Source organism: Molothrus aeneus, chromosome 18 (genome assembly GCF_037042795.1).
Source record: "Molothrus aeneus isolate 106 chromosome 18, BPBGC_Maene_1.0, whole genome shotgun sequence".
In the NCBI taxonomy this organism is placed as follows: Eukaryota; Metazoa; Chordata; class Aves; order Passeriformes; family Icteridae; genus Molothrus; species Molothrus aeneus.
The window spans coordinates 6,749,837-6,771,735 of NC_089663.1; the positions used below are offsets into that span (position 1 = coordinate 6,749,837).

The following is a 21,899-nucleotide window of genomic DNA, read 5'->3' on the forward strand; positions in this document are numbered from 1 at the left end:
TGCATTTAAAACATCTGAAACAAGGAGGGAAGGTAAGCTGGAGATGACCTTCCAAGCTCTGTTTGCAAACATTTGCATGTAAATGAAACCTTACAGTGCTGTGAATGGTACAATCAGGAATTCTCCTATGGCAGACTCTGTTACTGGCAATGATTCATCAACCTTTCACTCAGAAAACCTGACCTCCATTTTCTAAGACCTTGCAGAACATTCTGTGGAGATTAATCAGGTTTTGTCAGGCTTCATGAAGGCATGGCAGTGATTATGGTGTGTTTAGGTGTGCCAGTCACTGATCTCACACAGATGAGATAGTCCTCAAGAGAATGAGTATCTCTTGGTAACTGGCTGTTACCTTAAGTACATGGGTGACTCTTCATTATCTGGATTTTCTTCCATTCCACAGTACCAAATGTAAGTTATTTGGCACATCTCCAGAGTAACAATTTCTCATGTCAACCAAACCTCATACATTGCTACAATTTGGTTTTCTTACACACATTTCAGAAATGTGCAATCTTTGTAAAGTTACATAGATTTTATGACTTAGTTGAGAAAGGTTAGTAACTTTCCAAATGGAAAAGCTATCAGCAAGTTCTGTGCTCACAGACGTGCTGGCCCTTGAACAGTGATGCAGATGTTTTTCCCACAGAAATATGCTTGTATATTAAAAAACCCAAAAAACCCCATGATCTACAGTCCAGGGTCATGCTACAACTCCAGCATATGGCAATGAGTCAAAAATGTTCAGCTTTACTTATTTATAGGATATTTCAATTTCCTCTCATTACCACTGACCTTTTGCTAACACAGAGTATTGACCTGAGCTAGGGTTGAATAATCTCCTGCCACAGAAAACTGCTGCTGCAAAAGCCAAAGAGTATTTGAGATACCTGATGTAACAAAAAGATAACCAATGGCACATGTATTCTTTCCAGGCATGGTTTATTGAAAACACACCAAACTGTTATCCTACATACCTGGTTTCTAACAAGCATTCTACTTGTCTGCATTATGGAAAGATCCTATCATAATAATAATACATTCTGTCACGGTAATATTTGTTCTATGAAAAGCATAATCCACCTTTTTTTCCCTCTCCATACTTGTAAAATCAAACCATTCTAAGTGTTTCAGTTTATAGTACAGTGTAAATACAATGCAAAATCCCACCAGTCTAATCTACAGAGAGAATGTTGAGCAGTTATTACAGAAAACACATTGTTGATTTTTTTAAATTCTCCTACCATGAAAATTTTAAGGCACATGATAGTTACAAACACATTAGCTACTAATTACCAGTAAGCTTCTTAGTCTAGTTATTTTGTTTTTTCTGAACAGTAAGAACCAGATTGACAGGCCTTGTAGTATCTGCACTATCTTCCTCCTCACCTTGGACTTCAGATCATCCTACCCTGATGGCAAACTTTAAACAGAAAACAAAGGCTCATAGTATCTTCCCCTTAAATGCACTAGGTTAGTTACTGTATCAGTAAATCAGAGATTTTCTCTGTCAAAGATAAGGAAACACCAGATTTTAGGGGTATCATAAAGAAATTTTGCAAAAAACTACACCTATATAAACACCTTCAAAAACTCCACCCCAACAGCACAAACCTGCTGGCTGAAAGTATTGGCACATTGTAGGTTTCACTGAGCCAGCAGTGGCTCAGCAGATGAGGCTATAACCACTCTGATGTGCCCATTTGGCTTCTGAAGCTTTGCTTGCTCGAGGGTTTGACATGTGCACCTCTCTCACAGGTAGCTGAGCCTATGCTCAACCTTAAGGCAGGTAACAGAAGGTAACTCACCACCTTCAGTCTCATGAAACTGCTCTAGGAGTGAAAACTGCTTTGCCTAGCACAAGGCTTTCCTGGTAGAAAGCATTACTGAAACTGCTCCTCAGAGCTGGCACGAACTTAGCAAACTGCTGTAACAGACATGCCACCCCTGGCTTTCTTCATGTGTCCTGACAGCAAGTCAGTTCCTAGTCCCGGGGCATCTTGGCAACAGAGACCAGATTTGCTTTCTTGATAGAAGCACATTCAGAACCAGGTCTGAGCATGTAAGAACAGATCTGGGATAGGCAGCAGTTATGCCAGAACAGAAGACACTGAAGATTGGGACCTATGGCTGCCCAAGCTGTTCCCCAGGGAGCATTTCAAGCTGACAACACACCTAGAGTTGTATGTATGGCTATACTGCTACTTAAATCCACGACAGAACCAAAATGTCCTACAGCCTTGCCTTTTGCTCTCCTCCTTGGATTCCACAGACACACTGACTGACCTGGGAACCATAAAGCACAACTGCTCGCACACTTACTTGATGCTTCTCCAGGGGAGTTGGCACAGAGTGTTTGTTCAGTGAAAATGCCTGGGAGATATGCAAGCCACCTTCTAGGAAGAAGGGTCTACAGTAATCACATGCTGTCAGAAGTCTCCCTCTCCCCTGTGTTATCTCAGCCCTGACTGGGCCATCAAATTTCCTCCTCCTCTTTAGCAGGAGTCTTGCAACACCATCACTTCCTTCCACAACCATCCCTCCCACTACAATTTCTGCAGGTAGAAATCTCTTCTATCCCAGCCCCTTGCAGGCAGATTCCCCCCTCCTGTTTTCACAGTGGATTCAACAATAAAAGAGGAGGTCAAACCTGAGCCCTAAAAAGCAGTGCCTGCCTTTTAGCAGGAGACTCTAGACCCTACTGCAGCATTAGTCAATACACACTGCCACTTTCCCTTCTTTACATACAGTCCCTGCTGCCAAAATACAACAATTACGGGTTGATACACCCACATTCCAGAACAGCTCAAACAGCCATTCACACTTGAGCCAACAAGGGGAGAGGTGAGGGCAGGAGTGGGCACACATCCCACCAGTGAGCCCCTGGCCATAGACAAAAAGGACATTAAATCACCAGACCTGGTTCAAGGTACCCTGCTTTGGACCTCAGCAGGTGGGCTGATAATACAAGGTGATAGTCACATACAAGTCATCCCCCAATCTGTTTTCTTTCCTCGCCATCCAAACAACAGTTAGTTTGTCAAGAAGAAAAACCCCCACAGTAGTGCTGAGGATGGGTTATTGCTACATACTTGGGAATTAGTTGTCAATGTAAGGCATGGAAAGGGTAGGGGTTTGATGTGTGATTCCCAGGGGAAGCCTTGGCCCATCAATTTGGTATCCAACTTCTTGACACACCATCCTCTGATTTTCTGCAGCAATAAACATGCTGTCAGCTCACAACTCTGCTGGCTGCTGTAACACCCCCAGGAAAACAAAGAACAGTTTGCTACGATGACCTGGGCAGCCAGTGCCATTTAACCTGATAGGGACAGTTCAGGGCGCAGTGTAAATACAAAAAAAGACTTTTGGGAGAAGTGAGATGGGGTCTGAATCTGCTTCTCCAATATCCTTACTGTTTTTAGCCCATTAATGACACAGATGAATGTAGACTCCAACCCAGATTCTGAGTGTCCCTGTAGTGTCCCAATAAGAGCCATGGGATACCTAGGATTGAAGTCATGACCATAATTGGCCCCAGTCACTTCATCACTTCACTTGCTCCCTCCTGCGGTTTTCTCTGATAACTTCTTGCTGGCTTTGAAATATCTGCACAATAACTAAACCACAAAGTCTTAGCAGAGACTCCTTTCAACAGTCAGGTCTTTATTTTAAGTGAACTTTTTCTCAGACTCCTTTGGTAAATATATGATTTGAAGTAGATCAGGGACAGACTGACAGCATGGCCCTTCTCTTACACTGTTCTAGTCAGCTACAAAGCAGGTTCCATTGCTAATTACTGAACGTTTTTAAAAAAATCCTTTCATATACAAAAAGAATACACCAAGTACATAACCAAAAGTGATATAAAACTCTTCTGTGTAGCTTGGTTAAAAGGGTCTCCGCGTATTGGCAGAACAAGTATGAAAAGAGCACCATTGATATAATATACAGTCAGACGATGTATCTGGTTTCATTGCCACACTTTATGTCTACACAGAGACACACTGCCCCGACACAGATAGTCACAGGTGCCTCTCTTTGCTTCCCTTGATCCGCTGAGCATCTTTGGCCCAATAGGACTCTCATGCAGGTGAAATAACAAATCTTTGCTATGTTGATTTGCTCCAAGCAACTTCACCTTCCCCAGGATCCAGAAGTGACACTGCAACGTATGTGGAAGATGAGGGTCAAAAAGGGAGGGTGCGAAGCAGCACACGTATCATCCAAATCACTGACAGCTTCTGGCATCAGTCTTTTTCCCTGAATCAACAAATGCTTCCCTCTCCTGCAAACTACTTTACATGGTTTTGTTAACCTATTCTCTGCACAACAATATATATATATAGATATATAGACTTTTTTATTTATTTATATATATGTATTCATGTCAAATTTTTAATATACTCAAGAAGATACAAAGCTCTTGGTACTTGCCTTTTTTTAAAGTTTTTTAAATTTTTTTTTTACAAAAAATGTAATGGTTACTATTACAGTAATATTTTGGGGGAGGTGAGATTGTTGGATACTTCCCCTTTTTAGTTACAAAAGGAACGGCAGGCACTGAAAACCGCAAATGATGTTTGCTAGACTCAAGGATGTGCTTTCCAGTCACAGCGCTTCTAGGAGCTTTTTTAAAACTAAAAGTGGCAATCAAAGAACAATGGCAACCAAGTAAAATCAGCAAAAGTCCTCTCAGTGCTAATGCTGAGGCATTTGCTTCCTATTCTCATCTGCTGCCCTCCCTTGACCAATGCCTGGAGAAAATCAGTGATCTGAAATAATTTAGTCCCCGGCATTTCCAGATACCACATTTGCAGAGTACATTTTCTTGAGGTAAACATTCCCCTACAGAAGGCAGGCCTTGGCATCCTGGAGGAGAGCTGCTGCACACGGGTGATTTTCACGCCACATGAAATATGCAATCTCAAAAGCAAAGGAACACAGAAACCACGACAATGATTTTAAAATGCCAAACCAGTTCCCTTTGTGGCATTTTTCATCAGGATCTTTAGCCCAAATCAAACATGGATCCAACATTGAAAAATTTACTATCAAATGTAAGTGACAGACCCATCTCAAATTTATAGTGTGTTCAAAATGAGACATCCTACAAAAAAGCTCCTATTTCCTTCAATGTCTTAACAGCTATGGCAAAAGTAGTTCATCATCATCAATGCAACAATGATACATTTAACATGTAAAAGCTCCTTATTGCAATCTTTGAGAACATGAAAATAAAAAGCCAGCCAACTCCATTTCCCAGCACATATTTCTGAACCAGGGACACTGAAACCTTCCATAAACTGCTTTTCAATATGTAGAAATAAAAACAGAGACAATACAGAATTCAAAAGGCAGAAGTATTGTACACCAGATTATAATGATAATATAGCACTGTGATTGATACAGCTTACTCTAAAAGCAGATTATACAGCTTGCATCAATTTCGTCATCCACTCTCCAGTTCATTTAACTAGTGTTTAATAGTTTTTGTTCTGCATTTTCTCCCTTCATTGAAATCCAATAAACCCACTCAACATTCCTGCACCTTCTGTGGGAATAATAAAGAAAACCTAAACATTTTTCAGAAAGCCTTCAAAAACGTTAAGAGTCACAGTTCAAAAGAAATCCCCCAAAACAAAAACCAGAACCATGAACCCCAAACCAGAAAAGTGCTATTCTCCTCATGGCTACACCTACGGTATCATTTCAAACACCCCGCAGTTCCTGTCCCGCTGTGAAGCTGCCCCATGATGTGCGCTTCTCCAACTTGGCACCATCCACACGTAAGAGTCACCTAAGAACGCAGCCAGCTACATGGAAGCTTGGATTCTCTTTTCTTGCTTTTCTTCTTGCAGGAGTGGGAGGGAGGGAGGGGGAGGCGGTGGCTGTTTCTGGTGGGAATGTCAGGGAGTTAAGCAGCAGAGTGTCTCGCTGTAAGGCATCGTGCTCCGGGCGATGGCACTCAGGTGGGTTCGCTCCCCACGCCCTCCTGGGACCTGCAGCCCTCCCAGTCTGAATGGCAGTGGTGACTGATGAGATCCTCTGGGTCGATTCAATGTTTGTTTCTCCCCCCTCAATTAAAAAAAATGTGGTTGGACTTTAGCCCTGCAAAATAAAGTCAGAACTGATTAATACCAGTCATTAGCACGGCCTTGGTGATCTCCATCACCTTGTGGTAGGACAGTGACTGGAAATGCCAACCTATGCCAACACATGGGCTCCTTGATGGGCATGTCTGGGAAAAACAAGCATAGACCTAATTTTTTGAATTCAGGACCCGACCTGTAGAGCTTCACTGCTCAGAGCAGAGTGCTGGAATGAAGTAGGCACCACAGGCACATTGATGCTACCCCGTGCCTGAGCCACCATGGCTGAGCACGCAGTGCTGAGCAGCCGTGGGAGGCCAGTGGTGCCAAGACCTGCTCTGTGACAGCACCTCAAAATGCTGAAAGCCTTCTCTGGGCAGGTGCTTCCAACCAGAAACAGAAACCATCTGCTAGCACCTTGCATTTCTATTAGACTGAAAGGAAGGAGGGAAAAAAATATCCAGCACCACCACCCAAAAACATACAGGAGCTTTCTCTCCTACTAATGAAAGGGATTTCCACGTAGAATTATGTGGGTGAATGACAGCTCATGGTTTGGAATTTGGGCCTTTAAAGTCTCTTGCCCATTCTGATGGGAAAGTTGCTCAGTGCCTTCGTGACAGTCACTGAAATTTTCCTTTAGTCATAGCCAGGGGCACAACACCTGCTGTTCCAAACACAGCATCCTCTGACGAAGTGCCAGAAGGTATCACCAGGGTGACTCGAGCAAGACAGCAGGACACAGATTAGCAGTGGCAGGAGCGAAGAAAGGCTGGTAACATTACTGAGGAACTTGGCACATGGCAAAGGCACACAGCTAGAACACAACAAAAAGGCATCTTTCTTTAGTGACACACAATAAAAAAAAAAAAAAAAGAAAATGGAAAGTGGGAGTTGTGGGTCACTATTTATTGTGTAACCAAGATCATCTCCTTGCAAAGTAACTTGTGTTACAGTCAGCAGCTTTCCTGCTGTAATTCGTGGGAACCTTAGGGGACAGCCAAAAATAGTCAAGGATATGTTTTTTCTTAAGTCTCAGGCTAATCCTTATAATGAGCATTGAGGGAGAAAAATGGTTGGAAGCAGGAACACACTACTCAAATTCATTCCCATGGCCTAACAGCAGAAATATTTCACATTTCAGCTGACAACTAATCATTCACAATATTAATTTTCTGCCTGGTTATTTGACAGGTTATTTTTAATCAAACAGTGGTGTTTGATTGCATTTCATTAAAGATACACTGAATAGTATAAAGACCACTTTTTTTTTTCTTCCAAATGCACTTTCATCTATCTGTAAGTTAGCAGTTAGATTTGAAGAGATCCCACAGCTATACAGATCATGCACAAGAGAAAGTTATTCACTAGCCCCAATTACCATTAAAAGGACCTACCATGCATGCAAATTAGACCCAGGAGTCAACAGGCTGGGGTTTAATGTCACGGGCATCCACCAGATTCACCGAAGCCCTGTTACTCCTGTTAATGTTTTTCCTATTTGTGTCATTCTGCAGCACAGGGTGAGGAGTTAAAGCAAAACAGAGCGGATTAATCAAACAAAACCACCAAACAGGTCAGCTTAAAGTAGCACAAGGGAAAATTAGTGGTATAGAAAGAAACAAGATCAGCAAAGGCACAATACTGACAAAAGCATCTGCAGCAGCCAAAAGGCCACACTTCCCTGGATTCCCAGCCTCCCCTGAGCTTGCACACAGCTCACGAGCCACGACCCCCACGGCCCCATTTCTGTTTGGCAGCACAGAGAGGAAGAGCAGCAGCTGCTCAGCTGTGCCCAGGTGAGTGCAGGGCTGTGCCCACCATTGCTGTGCACAATAACCTGGATTTAGGCTACCCCCAGGTGCTCAGAACCAAGAGGCAGCACTGGCTATGGGTCACACGCTGTTGAGGTGAAATGTTTTTTCTCTCTGTCTCATAAAAGCAAAGCAGCCACTTGCTGAACTCTGGTTGTGCTTCACTTTGGTCATACACTGGAGTTAGGGTTGCTTGATGTGATTTTGAGGGTTGCAATGGACCACTTTAATGAATTTTGAGTAGAAAAAATAACAAGTACTTGTTAATTTTCCTACCTTACCCTGTTTTCCTTAAAAAGATATTTTTGCCAAGTTCCTATTGATCAACATTCTTATGTAACTTACTGCATCCACTCCTGCTGCATCCTTGCAAAAATGTACTAGAACTGTGATGAGGGAACTAGGAAGTTTGTTTGACTGATACTGGCTCAAGCAGGACCATCTCTTGCCAACTGGAGGAGAGGGACACATTGTAGGACTTCAGTAATCAGCTTAAAAAAAGTCCAGGCAGGTTGAAGCCACTCTCCAGGGTGTACCTTCTTGGAAAGGCAGAACACAGCAGGAAATGCCTGACTAGGCAAGTTACAACAGACAAGTTGGTGCAGTTTTCCTAGTTTACCATCTATGGAATTATTTTTCTCCAAATCTTGTTTTTTTTTATTTCCCTGTTCAATGATGGTGGGTTTGTTTTTCAGCTGACTGAAGTTTAACTGTTTCCCATCAACATAGATCACCTGGATTTTCTGGTATTATCAACAATGTGCTGAAGGTTATTAAGGACAGCCTTCTGCAGACTAGCAATAGTGTCTCCTACCACTGACTCTTATTTCAGTGAATCCTCATTTTCCTTCTTGGAATTACTCCCCCAGGGGAAAACCCAAGGCCAGGGAGAACTGGTGGCCACAGCATTTTTACATTCACAGACTTTTTACTCTGAAAAGGTACAGAAGTGCAACAGAAATTACACAGAGCCTTTGAGCCACACTTGCACACAGCCCATAGTACAAAAAGTCTTGTAAAGTAAGAATTATTTTCATTTAGAGTAGTGTAAATTTGTATTTAGAAGACACACACATAACTGTGTATGTCTCTTCTTTGCTCTCCATCTCCCTGGCCCATGGCCATGGTCCACCATCAGGGCTGTGAATGAGTGCTGCAGAAATGAGGCCTATTCACCACACTGCTGGACATGGACACACAAGATCACACCTGTTTCTCGTGATGAAGACAATAAAGCAGCATGACAACCTGAAGAGACTTGTCAGAACAAAGTCTGAGCACAGTTACACAGTTCAGGGCCAGGGAATGCTGCCTGGACAAGGGCAACAGAACAAACACTTCCTATCTTTACAACCTCACCCATTTACAAGAGTACAGGAGCAAGTACCTGCACTTGCTGCTGCACTGGAAAGCAACAGTTTGTTTTGATTTCTAGTTAGCCAAGTGCTAAATTACAAAATAATGCCTTTATGTGAAATAAAAGAAGGCCTTTTATAGAGCCCCCTGGTGAGGACACTGGATTCCTTTCCTCCCAAGGCACTAGCTACCCTCAGCAGGAAGGGGAGCTCACTTTTAAAGGTTCCTTCTCGGAAGCGTCTCCTGTGTTATCGCTGGTCTTGTACTTGCGCTCCTTGTCTCGGTGGTCGATGGTGGAATATCCATCTGAGGAGAAAACACAACAGTCAGGCATGAAGCAAAAACAAGAGCAGAACCAGAGCTGATGCAAGCAGAATTCTTCAGCAAAGGAATAGGAAAACAAACCACCACAACCCAAAGATGCCGGCAGCCTGCTTCTCATGTACTCCAGCTCTGAAATTTCATTTTTACTAGCTAAAAACAAACAGAGAAGCCTTCTTTTTATAGCACTGCCAGATGCTGGCACTCATTAGCAAGCAGCACTGTTTTCATCCCAGCCTGCTGCACTTTTTAGTGTGCCCAAGGAAAGCAGCAAGTTGTCATCTCATGCCCTGTGGCTAATGAGCTCCAAATTCAGCCCAAATCCTGCATTCCTTGCTTAGCAGCCTGATTAATTGGCTGTGTTCATTCTCTGAATGCTCTGCAGCCTGTTACCACTTTTCCTGAGCCTGACTACTAGCAGGACATGACAATAATTTGGAAGAGTCCCCGTCAGAGCACTGAGAAAAAGGGCCTGTCGAGTTGGAAGAAATCTCAATGCAATCCCTGCTGTGCTTGGGCTGTCTTTCATTACGAAACAGCACCTGTTGGTGCCTTTTCTCCTGACAACTAAGGAACAGCATGAAAGCATGATGAACACAAGGAAGAAAACTGTGAGAGGGTTTTATAAAGAAATAGCTGTAATTATTGCAGAACCTTTGCTTTGAATCATTGTCAGACAATGCAAAACTTAATTTATTTTCGTGATGCATCAAATTTCCCTCATTATCAGTGACAAATAGATCTTTGCTTGCTCTGCTTTGACAGCATTGTAATCTGGAGTAAACAACACCCAAATTTATACCTCCCTGTAGGCTTTTGTTTTCCCCTGTGTAATTGAGGGATCATTAATGTTTTCTTGTCTTGACAAACTGTGTTTTTAGAATACCACAAGAAGTTTTACATAAACTATCAAAATGCCTCTCTCTCAGTTTGTTACTTGCCTGTAACAGGCCATTAAGGATGGGTGAGTCAGATGTATTTGTGGGCTTCTCATGGCACTGTTTGCCCACATGACAACTGCACACAGAGCCAGGTTAAACTGAGAAAAGCTGCAGTGTTCTGTGTGCCTCAAACCCAAGTGCACACAGACCAGCAAACAAGCACCTGAAGCAGGATGTGTTTTTGACATCAAGGGCAGTAAAAGATGATTTAACCACGCTGACCAAAAATAACTAAAGAATTCTGGAGTTATACATGTAGTTCACAGATCATAAAGCATGATTTGCTACACAGCACTTAACTTACAATTACTTGTTGACAATCAAGATGCCTGACATTCTTAGCTATTCCTTTTGAACAAAAAAAGAAAAAAACCAGCTGCACCCAGCTACCCAGCCAGCGCTTGTGGGGAATGCATGACCGATAACTCTCTTTCAAATGACAGGCATGAACATTGCTAGTAGGCTATGTCCTAATCTACAGATTCATCATCTAGTTAGGACAAAATACTTCACAAAAGTATGTATTCAGTGATGGAAAAACAGAAAATTAAACTTGCAGCATCTGGGTGGTAGCTTTTTACAATCTCATGGTAACTGTACTCACAAGGATGTAATGGATCACTTTGCATTTTTGTAGTGCCATCATCATGGATGATTGACAAATGCTTCCAAAAGGAATTGCCAAGACACAATGGAAACCTTTGAACTACCCCCAGAAAGCAACAGCCACTAAGTGAAGCTGATGGCAGCTGTGATACTTCCCAGGGAGCAAGGTCATTAGTAAACTATAATAATAAAAAATAAAAACCAAACCAGTTATTTAATAATATGAAAAAATTAAAACTCCCATACTTAGCCAGGACACATCAGCAAGAGGAAAATCCCATTTTTGCACTGGCAGTAATCTGACAACAAAGAACACTCAAGAACTTTGCCCTTTGCATCTGAACTCCAACACATTTTGCATTTTTTGTCCTGTGGGCCCCTGGCCTGTACAGAGACTGGCACCCACAGGTCACGTGTCCAAAATCCACACACTGTTCTATGCCTCTGTCAAGATAAGCAGCAGCAGAGATAGGAAGTTCATGATTTGATCAAATAAAATGAGAAATTGAAAGAGGCTGCATTACAGAAGAAATACCTCATTGCCCTGAGAACCACAGCTCTGCAAGGAAGTTAGAAATCTGCAGTTAGAAATCTGCTTCTCCCATATTTCAGATTCATTTGAAGAGGCAATCAGAATTAATTGCTTCTGTGGCATAAAGATCTATACATATCTTGCTGCTCCAAGGTATTAAGTACTTTACTTTGACTTAATACAATCTTTTGTATAGACAAAAGTTACTTTGGTCAATAGAGGAATATCCCATCCTTGGCTTGTTTACTTCTCTCTCTCAGCATCCTGCTTCTTGTTGTCTCTGTTGCTTCTTTATCTCCCCCTCACTCTACAGCAACATTTTTATGTCATCACCAATTACAGGACCAAATACATGCCTGCCAGAGTCAGTCCATCTGTGCCCTCACACAGCTCTCAACTTACAAAAGATCAAACCTCTAAACCCATCAAAGAGAAGGAGGAGAAAGGAAAAGTCACGGCTGAAGATGGGCATGGAGGACAGTGGCATTTGAACTCTGTCTATCTGGTCTGAACAATCTCACTTCCCAAGTGCTCCTGTCTGAGTGCCTACAGGTTAACAGAGTTTTGGAGGATTTGGCACAGGCTGGAGATCACCATTCTGCTGCCTCTGCAGACAGCTCGGGGACAGAGCCCAGGCACACGGTGACAGTGGCACTGCTGCTCTGCAGCCTGCCTGCAGTGGGGACACCTGACAAACCTGATCAGCCCATGGTGACTCGTAATACAGGTTTTCTTCTGTCTCCCAGCACATCCACACCCTACCCAGCTGTTCCACTGCCCCAGACAGCAGGGATCTGACTGCTCTAGTACTGATAGCTGATGGGGAACAGATCCTTCTGCCTCCCTAACCAATGACAGCCAAGTGATTTCCTCTGAAAAGAAGGATGACCCCGACAGCATTAGGAAAGAAGCTGAGACAGCATCAGCAATTTTCTTTTTGTGATCTTGAAGCAGAGCCCATGTGGGAAAGGCCCAGGCACCAGGACAGCCTAAACACTGGTGAGAAGAGCCCACAGAGGAGGGGCAGAGAGGTGGGGATGTTCTGGAACCATCAGTCCTGTATGGATGTACTCTGCAGGGGATGAACACTGGGCTGGAAGGACCAGTTCATTCCAGAGTGAAAAAAGAACAAAAACTCCAGAACACAACAGTTCACTATGAAGTTAAAATCTGAAAATATAGTCTAGAGCAGCCTTCTCATATTAATATGCCCATAAGACAAAAACCATGCAGCATTTGAAAGAGCCTGAAGAGATGAAATGTTGTTATTCCAGTTCCCTGAAATTAAGGATAGTAAACTGGATAAATGAAGTTGTGCTATTTCAGAGGTCAGCTGAAAAGAGACTAAAGTCATAGTCATATTGGAAGTATAAAGCACTCAAGAGCTGGAATCAGGAAAACTTGACAGATCTCATCTTCTAAAGGTGATAAAAAGACTGGAGAACAGCATGGCCCAGAGAATCTGCCTGATGCTGTACATATGCTGTAAATTTGCATTTTGTTTTGTACTCAGGGCTGTACCAGTAACTCCTGAGAGCATAAGGCAGCAATTAATGCTGAGACTATAAACAATCAGCACTGCCCATTCTGCAGCACCTGCCAGCACACAGCTATTCCTGCCAGGCAATCCTCTATGAGGAGATTTTCTTCCATTGTGAGAACAAATGTTTCAGCGTTCCCTAAGGCAAAATACATATGGACAGTTGATTCATGGCAGGTGGCATCTCATTTTTCCAAGAATTCAAAAGGTAATATATACCTGTTCTTTTACTTTCTGAACATGCTTGGCTTTTTCTTGGCTCTAACTTGCTATTTTTTCAATCACAGTTACTAATAGCAGGGTACCAAACTGTTTGATCTGGAGGCATTCATATAGGTGCATTTAAATAGGTGCAAATCCTCAAGACACCACACAGTACCTTTATCTACCTTGGTAAAGAAAAAAACCCTACAAGTTTAACACAACAGAGCTTATCAGTCTCAAAGCACATCACTGACAGTCAGTGGCTCTTCTCAGTCTAGAGGAAAAGCCAGGCTCATTTAGATGCAGGTAAATGGAAAGTAGTCATGAATATCACACACTAACCTATTTTTGGTTTTACCTACAAAAACAAAGGCAGAACAGATTTAAATACAAGCAATACATTGAAGTAAATTTTCAACTCTTTCTTTCAGAATCCTGGAGACTTCCAGATCTGTAATAGGGAATGCAGCTGCCTCAGGGACCAAAGAGCAGAATGAAAGCTGGGTCAGTGTACCTCCAATATAGGCATGAAGTAGTGGGGGAAATTGGTGTGACACTCTACATGTATACAAAGAAAAAAAAAAAGACGATGACCAATCTTTTGTGAGGTAATGTTTTGTTTTAAATGTCAGCTTTATCCATCTGAAATAATATCTCCTAGAGAAATAGTTGAACTTTCCTGTGAGTGACAGTGTGCTCTATTGGAACAGACAGAGAGTTTGATCTATGACGGAATTTACCTGGGCCAAGTTCATCCATAGGTATCATATCACGACTCCCAGACTTCTCATTATCTAGAAAACAGAAGCATTTGAACAACTTGAGGTACATTTGCTTTTCTCAAAACCTGGTAGCTCTGAATTAGTCACAAAACCAGAGAGGTTGATAAAGTACTGAATGCAGAGATTATTGTAAAAAAATTCCCAAACTATTCCATTGTTATCCATTCAGAAAGGGAAGTCTGAATCAAATTCTCCAGAGAGCACAGGTAAGCCATGTATTTTCTGCTTTGGCACTGTAATACAGGGCTTTCTCTCCCCAACAGAAACCACAGTTCTGCTTTGGACTACCTACCATGATTAACAAGCTTCTCTTTGATCTCTCCAGAGTAAAAGAGAAGGAAAGTAAGTAAGGGTGACGCTTCTCATGGCACACCAGCCAATCCAGCAGCCTGCTGAGCCAACAGAAAACTAATCCACAAAGAAAACAAGTTTCTTGTCACATCAGCAAGCTGACCCAAATCATCCTCAGTCTCCATCATGTGTCAGGTTTGATCAAAGACAGGGAAGGTGGAAACAGGCAGGGCAGTGTAGAGCTGTTGTTTCTGCAGTAGCCTGCAGTTAAACTAGACAAAGTGCACCAGGCAAATCCTGCTCTTAGCAACCAGAGCCAGGCTCAGAGACACAGCAATCATGGTGAAATCAAAGCTGGTGCTACACTGATGTTGGTGTGGCTGTGCCTCATGAAAAAGCACAGGCAGGATTACTTGGAGCTTGAATAAACTCATCTCCAATAAAAAAGTCCTGCATGGTAGAGGAAGAGGCTGTGCCAAAATGGGCACCTCTATTTAAAAAATGGAAAGACTCCAGTACAGAGTAGGGGTAAGGTCAACCCCACTTGCAGGAAGATTAACACTGCATCCAAGTTGAGAAAACAGTATCAGTAATGTACATTTTGGAAGGAAAGAAATTCTATCCATCTCCAGGTAATAGAGACTGATTATTTTGAGACTATGGGGTAAAAATCACACATGAACAATGCATTTTTACCCCCTTGTGCTGTAACAGTCACAGCAAATCCAGAAAACCAGTAAATCACTATATGACAAGCGATAAAGAGAAGAACTGACCTTGACTTTTATCCACCAGAGGCAAAGTGCTGTCATCATAGCCAGACCTGCCAGCAGTACCTTTGGAGCCCTTTGGAGCTGCAGAAACAGACTACAAGAGAAAAACCACACAAACACCAAATTGCTACTCATGGAAACTGAACAATACAAATAAATGAACCAACAGCACAGAGAGAGATTATGGAATGCACTTAAGCCCCCCTTCTGTTGATAATATGGAACTGGAGGATTTTTTATTTTCACATAGATTTGATAGAGGAGTTTTCTCCCTGTTTTCTCAATGGCAGCACTGTTGCCCTCTGAAAGAAGCAAAAGCCTTCCACAAGAAAAGGTGAGGAGGCTGCATGTCAAACAGAGGTGGCTGCCCTAGGCTGCTGTACAGAACATTTCAAAGGAGACACAACTAAGACAAGACATGCTAATTCTTCCACCCATAAATTGGGGCATTTGGGCTGTACAGGATGGCAGACTGCCCAAACCTAAAGAGCTGCATTCCACAGACCACAGCAAAGTACAGCCAGAACTCTATGCAGGATGGTGTTACTGAGTAGGGTACAATCCACTGTGCTCTCACCTGGAAGAACAGAAGTGAAAACCAAGATCTACAGACTGCAAGGTTGGCCTAAGTAAGGACATCTCCACTCAGGCATTTCCAGAACTTATTTAAGATCTTTACCTGAAAGTGTGACTTGTTCCACCCATCCTTCTGAAGGGCATTTCGTAGTTCTTTATAGCTCCAGATCATCTGAAGAATGTGAGATGCTGCTTTTGTTTCTCTGGGAGACTGGCTGATTTGCAAGATAAAATGACAGTTTAAGTATCAAGCAATGTCCAACTATTTGTATGTTAATACCTAATACTCTACACAGCTATTATTTGAACCTGTAAGTAATGGGATAGATGTGAAATCATTCAGCGACTTCTTAATATCTATAGGTACTTGCTGAGAAAACCAGAAACTGAAATGTTATGAATTTTGCACATTTCTGTGTTTTCACAGAAATGTATTGCTGGACAAGCACTGTCAGGTCAGGTCAGCAGCCCTGGTGACACTTTTGTCTTGTAGCTGTCATGAACAAAGAACAGACAGATTCCATTCTGCCTGGATTTTCATGAAAAAAAAACCCCAAACCAAAAAAATGTTCTAAACTGCTTTTCAAACCTTCATCCCAATGTACATCTATTCCTCACAATTCAATGAAGTTGCTCCATGGTTTAGAACACTTTACACAGTAATTTCAGTCAGCAAAAAAAAGTAAGCTGTTTTTAAATTGAAAATGAAATTTTATCTACTCCTTATTAAGTCAGTACACACACCTTTTATAATCTAGAACAGGCCTAGATTTTTGGTGGCTCTCCTATTTTGTAACAATACAACCCAAGAAGACTACTTCAGCCACTCTCCCAGAAGTCTGTAGCAAACACACCTGCCATGTCTAACGACATGAACTACACAAAACAAAGTTTCCTCTACAGCAATCAGAACAGAGTTTTTAAATGGAAGAAAATTTGTCACTTCAAATCCTCACCAGCAGCCCTTTGGCCAGAACAATTACCACACATCATTAACCATTTCACTTGAAAGAAACAGATTTCATCACTGGCATTCCAGCAGTGGAACACTGCCACAGAAAAAAGGCCTTCCAAACTACAACCAAAGATCATGGTTTCACTGCAAATGCTGCCTGGTAAATGTATATATGGTGCTAAAATGACACGGACAAGGAGAGAGCACGTCTTAACATGACTGAAGTGACTCATCAATTAACCTTTTTCATCAAGTACCTTTTAAAGGTGCTGGCTGTTTTTACTTTGTTTATATTAACTGCTGAAATTACAGCTCTGAAAGGTTGGGATGCTCCAATACTTTCACAAAGCAAAAGCTGCTGTTCATAGTGACATTTTCATGTTTGCAAGGAGTTCTTATGCATTTTGCTTTCAATTGTCACTTACCTTGACTTGCTGATAGCTACCAGCTTCTGAATGCCCTGTGTCTGGATCAGAGACCTTGCATTTTCTGAGCTGTCAGTAATGATTTCATGGATGGTATTCAACACTGCAACCACAGTGTCCTCTTCCAGGTTCTTTGCAGATCTCTGCTGCCTGCTGGGCAAATTTCTTACCAGCTCACCCATGGCATAACTACCTAGATAAGGGGAAGAGATGCCATTAGGCAGCCCTAATAAACATTTCAGCTTCCCATCCTGAATGATAAAAGTCAATGGTGTTTGCTATGTTGAAAAAAATCCCTTATAATGCATGTGTTTTAAACCACAAGACTGTAACTTCACAGGGTATTTATCATTCACTCATTATTTCAAGGCGATTGACAGCTGATAAAGCTAAAATAAAGTCCTTCATCACAGATTCTGAAAGGTATTGAGGAGAGAAAAAAGGCATTTTTACTGAGAATTTTACAGCCCACATCTATCATATTTTGCAAAGCCTGAGGCAAAAAAGCATCCAGTAGCTGCTAATGCCAGGTATTCATGCTAATACACGCACATGGTTTACTCAGCTTAGCCCTGTAATAGGCCTTCTGAGGCAAGGTGTGCAGCCATGCATTTATTAACCTTCTCCAACAAAGCTAAGAGAGCCTTTTCTCCTGGGTGCAGTTAGCCTTCTCCATGTATAGTACTTGAGAAAAAACAGGGAATCTGGACTTTATCATTCCCAGGTATCCATCTGTACCATTTGCCTGGCTACACCTCTGAACTATTAAAATGAGAACCTGACATATTAAGGTAGAATCCCACCTTGCTATTTGCCAGTATCAACTTCAATGATGGCCCTAAAAATGTCACCAGTATTTCCTGGCTTGATAAGGCTAGAATTTAAACAAATAGTTAAATACAGAAGTCATCTACAGGAAAAAACTCATCTCAGCTGAATCTTTCAAGATTCCTGCTTATGGGCAGGTGAATGTTATTTACCACTTTGGATAGGAACTAGAGCAGTGCTGAACACCAACTTGAAGAATTATTAAGTTGTTTAGAGTCCAGCTTCTACCCACCAGACAAAAGGATGAGGGAGGAAGCAAAAAACCCAAAGGTTCAACTTTAGAGCTCCTTGCACATCTCCAGGTTAACTCAGCATAAAAAAGCCCAGACTCCCTCTCTAATTGGAGTAGCAGGCAGGCCTAAGGAGCAACATCTATGAGCACAAGTCCCATAACAGCCAGAGCTAAGGAAGAGACAAGAAACCTCTTAACCCATCCAGCCCTCTGCACACCTACACACACTACTCTCCTGCAAAAAAGTACACCAAGTACACCTAATGGTTCTCCCAAGCTAGAGATCTCCTTCAAGCCACAGCTTGTCTGAGTGGGCTGGAAATACATTCTGAGCTGACAGCTCCCCACTTGGCAGACACAGCTCAATCCCAGAGAGCATGGATGGAACTGCAGAGAGAACAAATCCTCAGCACAAGGGACAAAACCTCAGGTCTCTCAAGGGTCTCCAAGCTCCCAGGCTGGTTAGAGAAGTTCAGAAGATACCTATGAGATCTTTATTGCGACGATCCATGGAAAGGTTTCTCAGGGCAATGGACACAGCCCTCACAACCTTGTCCGAGTCGGACTGGAGCAGCTCCACGAGCACCGGCAGCCCCCGCTCCTTCCGCACCGTCGCACGGATGTACGTGGACCACTGATTGGGACACGGGGGAAAAGAAACAACACCAAGTACTGTGAGTTCATATACCTGCTCTTCCCTTGCCCCTGGCTTTTCCTTCAGTACTGTAACCCATTTTTTCTCTGCAAAGACCACTTAGGTTGTGCGTGCTGATTTATCCCATTGCCTTAACCCTTCATTCAAGTCCACCAAGAACCAAGGAAGAAAGGGTGTATGAGTTCATCATACAGCTTCTGGGGAAAGAGGGCAGGAACAGAAGGAAGGAGCATCATCTGCCAGCATCTGTTCTGTACACACCTTGGTGTGAAAACACATCCCTCTGGATTAGGAAAAAAGAGGTCACTTGGAGGAAACACTAAAGCATCTAAAGATCTGTTATCTTCCTCCTCCTCCAATTTCATGGTTTTATTCTGTTTCATGATTGTTTTTCAAACAAACCTGTATTATTTAAAGTAAGCTGGCAGCAGCTGTGAAACACCACCCTGCCAACCCTCAGGCTGCTATCAGTCCCACTTTGCTGAGCGGTTCTAGAAGTAATCAGGCAAATCTTTGCAAGAACTGCCTGATTAGCGCTGGGGATGCTTCACAGAGGGTATTAGGGGACACTCTGGAGTGCAGTTTCCTCAGCACACTGTCAATCCAACAAATTAAGTATTCAGAACACATAACTATCTAATACCAGGCTTTTCTAAATGGACAAAGCAATGCTTAAGTGGCTGAAGTGGTGGCACTGAGCATAGTTCCACTATGCAAACATCACCAGCCCAGAAGATGCAAAATGTGTTCAATAAGTGAATGGAACTGATTTCCTCGACATTCCCACCTCCTTCATTTTTAAAGGAGATACAAATGTACAAAGTAACAGTGCACCTACAATGGGACGTCCCCTTATTCTTTACTTACACAAAGGAAACAAAAAAAGACTGAAGACTGCACTCACCGTCCAGTTGCCAGCACTAAGGTTCTGCAAAGCTCCTGCTGCAGCTTCCAGAGTGTTGAAGTTCTGACTTTCAGTGAGGATGGAGAGGTACAGTCGGACCACATCTGGCTGGTACAATAATTCAAAGCCTGCAGGTGGGGCAAGAGGAGAACAGAAGCAAGAGAGGCAGAGAACACAATGTATAAACAAACACATACCCCTAATTTAATAACCTAAGAGAACAACCGAAAGCTGTGACGACACAGAAAGAAGAGCTTTTGTCATGTCCAAGACATTCTATCCACAATTGCTGGAAATGGTGGAGACACCAACACCTTAAGGTTGTCAATAAAGGCTGGCAATTGTCTTAAGGTTGACAGTTCTTTCTGAAATCTGTGCTATGCTATGAGCTGCCCAGAATGCAGGTGGTGACAAGGGACAATTTTTGCCTGTGACAATTACTGCTTTGCATCTCTAGACTGGGCTGCAAATGCACCTTGCACTCCTGTCCTTGTTCAAATATCTCTCAATACTTTCAGAGACACAAAGAGCAGGACCAAACAGAGTGAGCTACACCATCCTGTCAGCCACACCCTGCACACACCTAGGGACAGAAGGAACAGGCACGATGTCAAAGTGACCAGAATCCCCAAGTGTGAGTGGCAAGGAGGAACACTGACTCTAGTTCAGACATTCAGCACAGAACTACGCCGGCATTGTCCCACTCTGGGAGACTGTGACAGTCACATCTGTTCACTGCAGATCCCCAGAGTCACTGTGTCAGCTGTGCAGTTCCAGCATGACAGGAATGAGAGCTATTGCCAGCTCTGCCAAGGATTTCCTTTTGTGATGCTGAGTAACTGACAGTACCATCGTGTTCTGACTTCCTCATCCATAGGATTAGTATTTATGCATCTACCCACCTTAAAAGGATCTTAGGCAAGAACTCCATCACTCCAAATTGCTGAAACAATTTGAAGCAATTTTTTCAATCTTCTTTCACTAAGTGTAGCATGACACACTGCATCAATAAGGGTGGAGTACGCCAAGCATTTGCTTAAAGGACTGGCCAGACAAACCATCTCAAAGTGCTGTTCAGGTTATGTGAACAAAACAACGAAACCCCTAAATTGCCTTGGTGAGTGCACGAGGGCACAAGCAAGCTCTGGTCAACATGACTCATCTGCAGTCACTGTAGCTGGTCTGCTGGCCTTTGGGATGTTTGCAGTAAGTAAGCATTAGGTTATGCAGCAAGCATTACCTAGGAGAGGATTTCTAGAAAAACATGACATCAAAGAAAGCATAAAGGTGTGAAGAAGCCTGGGCAAAGAGGCAATTTCAAGCTTGTTTTGAGCAAAATAATTTTTATTATTTGCACACATGAAAAGAAGGTTCTTCACATAACAAGATGCTGTCCTAGAATTATAGCATAATTCAAAGCAAGTTTTCCACTAGTAAGACAGGAAATCTCCAAACACAAATCACTTTCTCTCTTCAGCACTTTCTCTTCAAAATCACCCATCTCTCATACACACATCACAGACTATCATATTTTAGACATCTTCCAGCAATGCTGTCCTATCCAGTGGATATATATTTTTTTTCTTCCCTGATGCTAAAGGCTTCCTGAAATAAGAGCCTTGATTTTAAATTAAAGTATTTCTCCACATCCTTCATATGGCTCTGTGGCTTTTTGAGTCAAGATCTCAGAACTCAGCCCTCTAACACTGTCTATGAACAGAAGCTGTGTTAACCCCCTGGCTGTACAGCTGGTACTTATCCCACTGAAAGCAAGCAAACACCATCAGCCAAGGTTTGTTCCATACCAAAAATCCCATCTATGCACAAGGATCCATGAGGATCCATGTACTGGTTCATACTTTCCGTGCTCAGCCTCTCACGTGCATCCCAGCACGCCCGGGTCCTTCTCCAGTGACCGGATACTGAACCTGCTCCACGGCCGTGTCTCCTTTCAATGCCACCACTTGCCTGCTACACATGACACCCCAGGGATACGTGCAAACACAACAGATGGCAACCCCCAAAGGCATCCTGCCAATCCATACCACTGACTTTCCTCTTCTTGAGTGTCC

The 21,899-nt window shown here is 42.7% G+C and overlaps 1 protein-coding gene across 8 annotated transcripts in view; it reads right to left on the bottom strand.

Annotated features, from left to right (window-relative positions):
• Positions 1-925: 925 nt before the first annotated feature.
• The window catches only part of ARVCF (ARVCF delta catenin family member), a 246,468-nt gene continuing 225,494 nt past the window's right edge, over positions 926-21,899 (bottom strand). For 7 of the 8 annotated variants that reach the window (XM_066562487.1, XM_066562490.1, XM_066562489.1 and 4 more), the window contains 9 exons: positions 19,828-19,955; positions 18,752-18,902; positions 17,209-17,401; positions 15,932-16,043; positions 15,256-15,346; positions 14,147-14,200; positions 9,477-9,568; positions 7,490-7,603; positions 926-6,111 (listed from right to left, as the gene is read on the bottom strand). In XM_066562487.1, the coding sequence (XP_066418584.1) occupies positions 7,502-7,603; positions 9,477-9,568; positions 14,147-14,200; positions 15,256-15,346; positions 15,932-16,043; positions 17,209-17,401; positions 18,752-18,902; positions 19,828-19,955 (923 nt within the window). In that variant the 3' untranslated portion in view covers positions 926-6,111; positions 7,490-7,501. The remainder of the gene's footprint in view (positions 6,112-7,489; positions 7,604-9,476; positions 9,569-14,146; positions 14,201-15,255; positions 15,347-15,931; positions 16,044-17,208; positions 17,402-18,751; positions 18,903-19,827; positions 19,956-21,899) is intronic. The other variant, XM_066562492.1, reaches the window with a different exon arrangement.